We start from the raw sequence: 11094 nt of genomic DNA, 5'->3' as shown, positions 1-11094 counted from the left end.
CTTCGACATCCTTCGTTAATTTGACGTAGATCGCTCCAGATTTGGATATAGCTGCCGATTTAGGATTTTAGACCCATAAAAGCCACATTTATCATTCGATTTTGCTGAAATTTGGAACAGTAAGTTGTGTTAGTCCCTTCGACATTCTTCGTCAATTTGGCCTAGATCGGTTCAGATTTGGATATAGCTGCCATATAGACCGATCAGCAGATTTAGGGTTTTAGGCACATAAAAGGCACATTTATTATCCGATTTTACAGAAATTTGGGACAGTGAGTTGTGTAAGGCCCTTCTACATCATTCGTCAATTTGGCTCAGATAGGTCCAGATTTCGATATAGCTGCCATATAGACCGATCCTCCGATTTAGGGTTTTAGGCTCATAAAAGCCACATTTATCATTCGATTTTGCTGAAATTTGGGACAGTAAGTTGTGTTAGGCTCTTCGACATCCTTCGTCAATTTGGCTCAGATCGGTCGAGATTTGGATATAGCTGCCATATCGACCGATCTCTCGATATAAGATTATGGGCCTATAAAAGGCGAATTTATTATCCGATTTTGCTGAAATTTGGGACAGTGAGTTAGGTTTAACCCCTTGATATACTTCTGCAATATGGCCCTGATCGGTCCAGATTTGGATATAGCTGCCATGTACACCGATCTCTTGGTTTTAGGTTTTGGGGCCGTAAAAGGGGCATTTATTGTCCGATGTCGCCGAAATTTGGGACTGTGAGTTCCGTTAGGCCCTTCGACATCCTTCTTCAATTTCGCTCAGATCGGTTCAGATTTGGATATAGCTGCCATATATCCTCCGATTTAGGGTCTTAGGCCCGTAAAAGCCACATTTATCATTCGATTTTGCTGAAATTTGGGACAGTGAGTTGTCTTTTGCCCATCGACATCTTCCTTTATTTTGGCCCTGATCGGTTCAGATTTGGATATAGCTGCCATATAGTCCGATCTCTCGATTTAAGCTAATGGGCCTATAAAAGACGCACTTAATGTCCGATGTCGCCAAAATTTAGGACAGTGAGTTAAGTTATGCCCCTCGACATAATTCTGTAATATGGCGCAGATCGGTCCAGATTTGGATATAGCTGCCATATAGACTGATCTCTCGATTTAAGCTAATGGGTCTATAAAAGGCGCATTTATTGTCCGATGTCGCGAAAATTTAGGACAGTGAGTTAAATTAAGCCCCTTGATATACTTCTGCAATATGGCCCTGATCGGTCCAGATTTGGATATAGCTGCCATATAGTCTGATCTCTCGATTTAAGCTTATGGGCCTATAAAAGGCGCACTTATTGTCCGATGTCGGCAAAATTTAGGACAGTGAGTTAAGTTAAGCCCCTTGATATACTTCTGTAATATGGCGCAGATCGATCCAGATTTGGATATAGCTGCCATATAGACCGATCTCTCAATTTTAGGTTTTGGGGCCATAAAAGGCGCATTAATTGTTCGATGTTGCCGAAAATTGGGACAGAAAGTTAAGTTAAGCCCCTCCACATATTTCTGCAATTTGGTCTAAATCTATCAAGATTTGCATATAGCTGCCATACAGATCAATAAAGCGATTTAAAGTCTTGGCCCCATAAATGGCCCATTTATAATCCGAAAGGTGATTTACATATATAACCGATGTGGTGGGTATCCAAAGTTCGGCCCGGCCGAACTTAACGTCGTTTTACTTGTTTACCTTGATTCTACCATTTTTCTACTCTAGGTGTTGTTTGTTATTTTAAGTACTTAAAAAAAGACAACTTTTATTCTAAATTAATCTAAGTTTATTTTAATTTGTTACATTGCTCTATTACCTAATCAGTTTTTCCCGCATTTGATTTAATTGATGTAATAGTCCCCAAAGTTGGAATAGTTGTTTTAGAATTATCTTCATTAGTTGCCTGATTTTCTTTGGAAACAGTTTCCGTATCTTTTGGCACCAAGTAATCTTCGGCATCCCAGGGTTGTTGTGCAGTTGAGCCCCATATAAGGTAAACGATGTTGCCCAAGAAGAAAACCACAGCGGAGACGGCAAATACAATTTGCCATTCGGTGCGATTGCTCTGAAAATTTAAATATGATGAATGAAACATAATAAAAAAATGAAATATGTTGCTTCGTTAAGGCCATAGCCCTAGAACTTACCGAATCGGTGACTATAACGCCCACCACCAAAGGTGATATCAATGGCATGAAATTCGCTATGGTATTGTTAATGCCCATCAGTATGCCAGCATGATTCGGTGACAAATCGATGGTATTGAGCAAACTTCCTATAGTCGCTCCACTATTAACGCCCACACTTATTGTCATCAAAGCTATGGCCAAGGGCTTGTTGTCGGCATCCAAAAAGCCTATGGCTATCAATCCTGCAGCTGGTATCCAGTAAGCACAACTGTTTATGGTTTTGCGTATGGCGGATAAACTTAAAATCTGTTTGCGCTGTAAAATATCTGCCGCAATTACATAGACATAGGACATTACCCACATAGCCAAGAAGGGTAGGGCCGAGAACAAGGCATTCGATTTGATTTCCATACCCAACACCCCATTCAAGTAGGAAGGTATTTGGGCTTGCAAGGTGGTTAGTCCCCAACCTTCGGCACAACGTGTTATTAGAAAGGCATTAAAGGGTACCGACAACGATATGGCCTTCCAAGGTATGGGAATCTGTTTCTTGTGAAAATCTTCAGCATGTTCCAATGATGTTTCTATGTAGCTCTTCTCTGATTCGGTGGCAAATCTGGACTCTGTGGGGTTATTGGCAGCAAATATAAACCATAGAATGCACCATCCAAAGCACAAGCCTGCGGAGATGTAAGAAATACCCGGCCAACCCATGGGACCACTGGCAATGACACCTGTAATACCCAGCGCCAAAACGGTGCCACACTCAATGCCTGTGTGACTTAAAGCACCCAGACGATTACGTTCTTCCAATGGCGACCATTTGGCCAGATGAGCATGCACACAGGGAAACAACATGCCCTGAAATATGCCCTGCACCACTCTTATGGCACAGAAAGCCTCCCATCCTCCCCAAGTAACGCTGACCGGTGTAACTGCACTCAAAATCGCTGAGAAGAATGTTGCAAGGCCCATAGTTATTTTGGCACCGAAATGTTTGCTCAAGGCACCTCCCAGAAATTGGGTGCAAACATAGCCCCAATAGAAACTAGAGAGGATATATGAAATTTGCTTTTCACTCCAATCGAATTCCTGAAAAGATACGAATTTAGTTTAGTGAGAAAGGAATATTCGTTTACTTCGTTATTGGTTGTAAAATTACCGGAAAATCAGGATTCGTGGATTCAGCTTTGGTCATGGCGACCACAGCCACTCCAATATTCAGGCGGCTGATATAGATAACCACAATATCCAGGAATATCAGAAGGGCTTGCATGTGACGCATGCCCAGTGTGGGTCCTGCAAATAATCACCAGAATGAAATCTACAAATAAGTGGGGGAAATATTCGTGTTTGATAGAAGGTAAAACAAAAAAACGCCTCAAGTTAGGCTGGGTCGAACTTTGGATATCCATCACCTCGAATATACATATTAACCCCTTAACGCCTGACCTTCTATTCCCTGGTCCGATTTTGATGATATTTCATGGGTTCATTATTTAGAGATACACCGGTCTTCTGTGAAAAGGTGAACCGGTCAAATGTATAGACCATCTTATTTGAGTTCCCTCCAATACAGTTATGGTTATTTTCAATATAAATACAACATGTTATTGTAAACACTGTTGGAATTGCAGAATTTTATAATCTCTACCTAATTCAACACTTCGTTTTGCCTTTGCTAAATCAGCATGCTTATCGTATTTTGTTATCTTGGAACGATTAATAATCCAATAATCTGGGAATATAAATTTTTATACGCCACGATAGGATGGGGTATACAAATTTCCTCATTTCGTTTGTAACACCTCAAAATATTCCTCAAAGTACCCTTAAGGTAGACGTATAGGTTGGCAAAAACGCCCTCAGGCAGGCAGCCATCCTCCTCATCCTCATTTCGTTTGTAACACCTCAAAATATTCCTCAAAGTCCCCTTAAGGTAGACGTATAGGTTGGCAAAAACGCCCTCAGGCAGGCAGCCATGCAGCCACTAAATTCTTAGTTACTTTAATTGGCTATGACAGAATATTTCTCCCACTAGCCGAACGTAGAATAGCTTTCCAAGCGCCTCGATCTTCTGTGCTCATTCCAAAATCTCTGACACCAAGTTTCGAGGTGTCTCCCACAACTTGATCTTTCCATCGGGCTTTTGGTCTTCCCGGTTTGCGTGTACCACCATGTTTGCCTTCAAAAGACTTCTTTGCTGGAGCTTCATCATCCATTCTGACAACATGACCTAGCCAACGCAGCCGTTGTATTTTGGTGCGTGTAAATATGCTATCGTCGTCATAGAGCTCGTGGTTCATACGTCGCCTTTATTCTCCATTAACGCAAACTGGTCCATATATTTTACGAAGAATCTTTCTCTCAAATACTCCAAGCACTGCTTCATCTGCTTTGACAAGTACCCATGCTTCAGAACCATATAACAGCACGGGTAGTATCAGTGTCTTGCATAGTGTAATCTTCGTCTGTCGAGAGGTGGCCTTGTATCTAAACTGCTTACTTAATCCAAGTAGCATCTGTTTGCCAGTATTATTCTTCGCTTAATCTCAAAACTGGTATCATTTGTTTCGGTTACGGCGGTGCCGAGGTAGATAAAGTTACTGATTGTCTCAAAGTTGTGGTTCCCAACTTTCTCCATTTTCTTTATCTGCTCGGTTGTGCAAGGCTTTTTGGGAGTTGAAACCATCTGTCTGCCTGAAACCATCTACCTGCCAGACCCATTTTCACTGACTCACTTTCGATTCTTTCAAAGGCTACAGTTACTACCACCGGTGATATCGATGTCGTCGGCATAGGTGAGTAGCATGTGTTCTCTTGGGATTAGTGTGCCATATCTATTCACATCTGCATCTCGTTTAATCTTCCCCAACAGGATATTTAAAAGATCACATGATAGGCTGTCTCCTTGTCTGAAACCTCGTTTGGTATTAAATGGTTCGGAGAGATTCTTTTCCATTCTTACTGAGGAACGCGTATCAGCAAGTGTCATCCTGCAGAGTCTTATTACAGGAATACCAAACTCAGCATGGCTTGAAATACCTTTGAACATAAAGGAGTATCGAAGGCGGCTTTGTAGTCACCAAAGAGATGGTAGGTGTTGATTTGTCCTTCTCGGGTCTTTTCCAGGATTTGGCGCAGTGCGAATATCTGGTCTAGGGTGGATTTACCAGGTCTAAAGCCACATTGATAGGGCCCAATTATCTCATGGACTTTAGGTTTTAATCTTTCACACAGTACGCTCGAGAGTATCTTGTATGCGATGGGGAGGAGACTTATTCCTCTGTAGTTGGCACAATCCGTCTTGTCTCCTTTCTTGTGTACAGGACATAGTATGCTGAGGTTCCGATCATCGGGTATGCGTTCTTCTAGCCCGAATGCGCAGATAAGCTGATGCACACGCCTTATCATCGTGTCGCCTCCGGTCTTAAATAGTTCAGCGGGTAACCCATCGGCTCCTGCTGCCTTGTTGTTCTTTAGTCGGGTCACTGCAACTTGGACCCCATTCTGACTAGGAGGTAAACAGAACCATCATCAGGGATTGGTTCTGCGGTATCCTCTTCGCCGCCAACGTCGGACACTAGCAGTTGGGTAAAATGTTCTTTCCATATCCTCAGCATGTTATCTTTGTTAGTGACCAGATTTCCTTCTTTGTCTCTGCAGGAGGATGTGCCTGCACCAAAGCCTTCGGTTTGATGTTTAATTCTTTGGTAGAATTTCCGGACTTCATTCTGACTCCTGTACATCTCAATTCGCTCACACTCACGTCTTCCCATTTTCTTTTTCTTTCTGCTGAATAGAAGTTTCTCCTCTCTCCCTTTCTCCCGAAACTTCATCTGGCGTTGCTGCTGATTGCAGGGTTGCTCTATATGCCGCATTCTTGGCTTCAGTAGCATCTCGACACTCTTGGTCGTACCATGGGTTTCTTGGAGGAGGCTTTCGGTACCCAAGTACGGATTTCGCGTCATTTTCAATGGAGTGGGCAATAGTTTGCCACTGCGCCATTATATCATAGGAACAAGGAGTGCTTTCATCAAGCAGTTGGGTCAGTCGTGTGGAGTATGCCGCTGCCATTTGCTGTGTTTGCAGATTTTCAATGTCCAGCTTCCGTGCAGTGTCAGATCGTACCTTCCTCGCCATAGTCAAACGGGTGCGAACCTTTGCTGCAACGAGGTAATGATCCGAATCTATATTCGCTCAACGGATAGATCGTTCATCTAATGAATGCCTTCCATCTATCACAACGTGATCAATTTGGTTTCTCGTGTTTTGATCGGGTGACAGCCATGTGGCTTTGTGAGTATTTTTATGTTGAAATCTGGTGCTACTAACTACCATGTTTTCTGCCGCGGCGATATCTATGAGCCTCAACCCATTACTGGACGTTATCTCGTGGAGGCTCGAATTTTCGACTGTTGGACCAACGATGCCTTCCTTCCCTATCTTCGCATTAAAATCACCCAGAACGATTTCAATATCATGGGCGAGGCAGCGGTCGTATTCTCTCTCTAGGCGCTCGTAGAAAATATCCTTGGTCTGCTCGTCTTTGACTTCCGTCGGGTCATGGGCACAAATAAGGATGATGTTGAAGAATTTGGCTTTTATGCGGATTGTGGCTAGCATCTCATCCACCGGAGTAGAGCTGGAGACAAGGTGTTCCAGTCTCCGACTAACCACAAATTCACAGCCAAATTCATGCCTCGTGTAATGGCAGCTATAGTATAGTTCGTCAGTTCGCCATTCCCAGTCCATCGCACTTTCTGTAAGGCGGTAATATCTGCCTTGTATTTCTCTAATACATCCGCCAGCGCGTATACTGCACCTTCTCTATAAAGAGTGCGGACATTGCAGGTGCAGATCCGCAAATCCTGGTCCTTTTTTCGTTTGCGTGGGTCGTCAACGTTGGGGGGGTCCGTTTTTACTATTCCTTTGTTTCTTTTAGCAGTTCTCAGTTTTCCGGGGGCGGGTTACTGGCCCAGCGCCCCAACCGCATGGGTTTTGTGGGATTGCACGTGTATCCCTCGTTGTGGCGAGCTGCTTGCTTCAAGATCCGACGCTCGCCGCCAGCCGCACTTAACCCGGAAACAGACGTTGATGTTAGCCATTGGTTATTTGAATGCGCCATCGCGAGTATCATTGGCACTCAGTATTTAATTAAGAGCCAGTGCCACCTGACTCCTCACTAAGACTCTCCTCTCGAAAATCGCTGACTGCCCGCGGCCGCATTTGCAGCTACTCCGCATAAAAACGGAGCTTTCTACCATCCGCAACCTTCTGGACGCGCCTGGTAGTTTTCAGCTAAGCTTTCCGTGATAACGATGGGCACCACACAAGTCGGAGCACAAAGTTCCAGCCTGGGTGGTGCTCATAGTTATCCCGTATCGGCCGGGAGCCACTAAATTCAGATCTCAAATTTCTCAGCGAGATGGTCGAATATTTCAAAATTCACCTGTTATGCCTCTAGCGACATGTGAGCTAGTCTTCAGGATAAGGTCCGAAGGACAACAGATGACAGATGGTCACAATCATTATGTGGCCTATCGCTGGCTAGAGCAGACGTTTCAGTCATAGTGTCCATCATGACAGATAACTGTCTGCACGGAAGATGTGCTGACAGACTGAAGGTTGCAAGTAACGACTTTTGCAGAAGCGGTGAGGAAGTCGAAAAAGAAGAGACTATAGAGCATCTGCTGTGTGTGAGTGTCCCACCCTGGCACTCAGAAGGAGTTCCACTACACGGAAAGAAAAATGTAAAACTCCTCTCCAAAGAGGTGTCGCACTGCTGCACGCCGTTCGGACTCGGCTGTAAAAAGGAGGCCCCTAATCATTGAGCTTAAAATTGAATCGGAGAGCATTCATTGATTTATGAGAAGTTTGCCCCTGTTCCTTAGTGGAATGTTCATGGGCAAAATTTGTATTTTTGTAAGGACATCGAAGAAGAGACTATTGAATACCTTCTGAGTGTGTGTGTCCCGTACAAGCAGTCAGAAGCGTTCCACTTTAAGTTCTCATTTCCGTGAGAACTTGTCAGATTTTGTGGATGTGAATAATCGCAAGTTAATGGGGTTTTTACAGCGATCTGGATGTTTCAACGGTAAGAACTAGACGACCTTCTGTTCCTGTGGTATCACAATGGACCAGACGTTTTAGTTAGTCTGATGAACCTAACATACTTTTGCTTTTGAAGTCACTCGCAAGGTTTTGGTTTGGCTATGTTGGAGTTTTAACAAGATATTTGGAACACTTATCACTGTTTAGGGCAAAATTAGGGCAAAATTTGCATTTGCAATCACTGTTTATTTAAGCAAATTAACAAAACAGGATTTTTTTCTTCATCATGAATACATATTCTTGAAAATATTTTTTTTCGTATGTTGTTTTGTTTTACTTTTTTCTTAATATATTTATTTTTTTAAATTTTTTTTGTTAATTTTTTTTTATTTTTTTTTATTTATTTTTTTATTATTTTTTTATTTTTTTTTATTATTTTTTTATTTTTTTTTTTTATTTTTTTTTTATTTTTTTTTATTTTTTTTTTAATATTTTTGAATTTTTTAATATTTTTTTATGTGTTCGATAGTTTTTAATCCCTTCCACTCTTCCGATTGGCGCACATCCACATTAAATTTCTCGATCTTAGTTGGTTTATCTCAATAGTTGTAATTGTCTTGAAATTTGCATGTACCTTTATCATTGGCGGTGGTAGTGGTCATATTTCTGATAAATTAATCCAAAACTGGTAAAAATTTAATTCCTCTCTTGTTTTGAAGGCAGTGCCATAGTCGAAGTTTAAATCCAATTACGTCTACACCAAGCTAAAGCTTCACAGCGTTTAAAACATTCGTAAACATTTTGCTTCTGTGACTGAAATTGTTCACATTCCTTAGTACTACCCGTTGGGGGTATATAAATTTAATCGCAATTTATGCCGATAAACCGGTTGTTGCTGTTTATTGACCTTATTAGCCCCTATGATATGGCTTTTATTTATTTTTTGTGCTTTTTTTTCTACAACACAAATCCTAATTATCAACAGCTATCTATCAGAAGATAAGCAATCAAATAGGATTCACTAATAGTTCCGGTTTTATTTACATAAAAAATTGATAAATTTTTCTGAAACGCTTTTGAGGCCAAAATAAAAATTATCGCAAAAATATGGGGAACATTTTGTTGACACATTTTTTTTAATTTTTGAAATTTTCGTTGTTCAGTTTAAATTTTCTGAAAAATATTCCTGCAAAAATTTCCTTTCTTTAAAAAAAAAGTTCACAATCTTCTGTAATTTTTGCTCTATGTATCTGTTTTTATACCCTCCCCAATAGGATGGGGGCATACTAATTTCGTCATTCTGTTTGTAACACCTCGAAATATGCGTCTGAGACCCCATAAAGTATATATATTCTTGATCTTGATCTTGATGTCATTCTGAGTCGATCTATTCATGTCCGTCCGTCCGTCTGTCTGTCGAAAGCACGCTAACTTTCGAAGGAGTAAAGCTAGCAGTTCGAAATTTTTTACAAATATTTTATATAAGGTCAGTTGGTATTGTAAATGAGTTAAATCGGTCCATGTTTTGATATAACCGCAATATAAACCCGGCCGATACGGGATGACTATGAGCACCACACAGGCTGGAACTTTAAGCTCCGACTTCTGTAATGCCCATCGTTATCACGGGAAGCTTAGCTGAAAGTTACCACAGCTTGCGGATGGTGGAAAGCTCCGTTTTTATGCGGAGTAGCTGCAAATGCGGCCGCGGGCAGTCAGCGATTTTCGAGAGGAGAGTCTCAGTGAAGAGTCAGGTAGCACTGGCTCTTAATTAAATACTGAGTGCCAATGATACTCTAGATGACAAGGCGAGTTATTGGCGCCTTCAAATAACCAATGGCCAACATAAGCGTCTGTTCTCAGGTTAGGGGCGGCGAGCGTCGGAACTTGGAGCAAGCGGCTCGCCACAACGAGGGATACGTGTGCAATTCCACAAAACCCATGCGGTTGGGGCGCTGGGCCAGTAACCCGCCCCCGGTAAACTAAGAACTACTATGAGAAACAAGGGAATAGTAAAAACGGACCCCCCCCCAACTTTGACGACCCACGCAAACGAAAAAAAGTCCATGATTTGCGGATCTGCATCTGGAATGTCCGCACTCTTTATGGAGAAGGTGTAGTATACGCGCTGGCAGATGTATTAGAGAAGTACAAGGCAGATATTACCGTTTTACAGGAAGTCCGATGGACTGGGAATGGCGTCACTACAACACCAAACGGTGACGAACTATACTATAGCTGCCATGACACGAGGCATGAATTTGGCTGTGGATTTGTGGTTAGTCGGAGACTGAAACACCTTGTCTCCAGCTTTACTCCGGTGGATGAGGGGCTAGCCTCAATTCCCGTAAAAGCCAAATTCTTCAACATCAGCCTTATTTGTGCCCATGCCCCTGACGGAAGACAAAGACGAGCAGACCAAGGATATTTTCTACGAGCGTCTAGAGAGAGAATATGACCGCTGCCCAGCCCATAATATTAAAATCGTTCTTAATGCGAAGATAGGAGAAGGAAGACCTTTTTGGTCCAACAGTCGGAAAGTTTAGCCTCCACAACATAACGTCCAGTAAAAGGTTGAGGCTGATAGATTACGCCGCGGCAAAAAACATTGTAGTTAGTAGCACCAGACTTCAACATAAAAATATTCACAAAGCCACATGGCTGTCACCCGATCAAAACACGAGAAACCAAATTGATCTCGTTGTGATAGATGAAAGGCATTCATCCAGCGTCTTAGATTCGGATCATTACCTTGTTGTAGCAAAGGTTCGCACCCGTTTGAACATGGCGAGGAAAGTACGATCTCACGGAAGCTGGACATTGAAAAGCTGCAAACACAACAAATGGCAGGGGCATACTGCACTCGATTGACCCAACTGCTTGATGAAAGCACTCTTTGTTCCTA

At 42.2% G+C, this 11094-nt stretch overlaps 1 protein-coding gene across 1 annotated transcript; it reads right to left on the bottom strand.

The window, feature by feature from the left end:
* Positions 1-1805: 1805 nt before the first annotated feature.
* LOC106091527 (putative inorganic phosphate cotransporter) lies at positions 1806-8966 on the bottom strand. Its single transcript, XM_059368989.1, has 4 exons — positions 8824-8966; positions 3298-3434; positions 2154-3227; positions 1806-2071 (listed from the first exon to the last, which is right to left on the bottom strand). The coding sequence occupies exons 1-4, from the start codon at positions 8849-8851 to the stop codon at positions 1823-1825; spliced, it is 1488 nt and encodes a 495-aa protein (XP_059224972.1). The 5' UTR covers positions 8852-8966; the 3' UTR covers positions 1806-1822.
* Positions 8967-11094: the final 2128 nt, after the last annotated feature.

The sequence above is a fragment of the Stomoxys calcitrans genome, chromosome 5 (assembly GCF_963082655.1).
Source record: "Stomoxys calcitrans chromosome 5, idStoCalc2.1, whole genome shotgun sequence".
In the NCBI taxonomy this organism is placed as follows: Eukaryota; Metazoa; Arthropoda; class Insecta; order Diptera; family Muscidae; genus Stomoxys; species Stomoxys calcitrans.
This window is presented reverse-complemented; position numbering and strand designations above follow the sequence as displayed.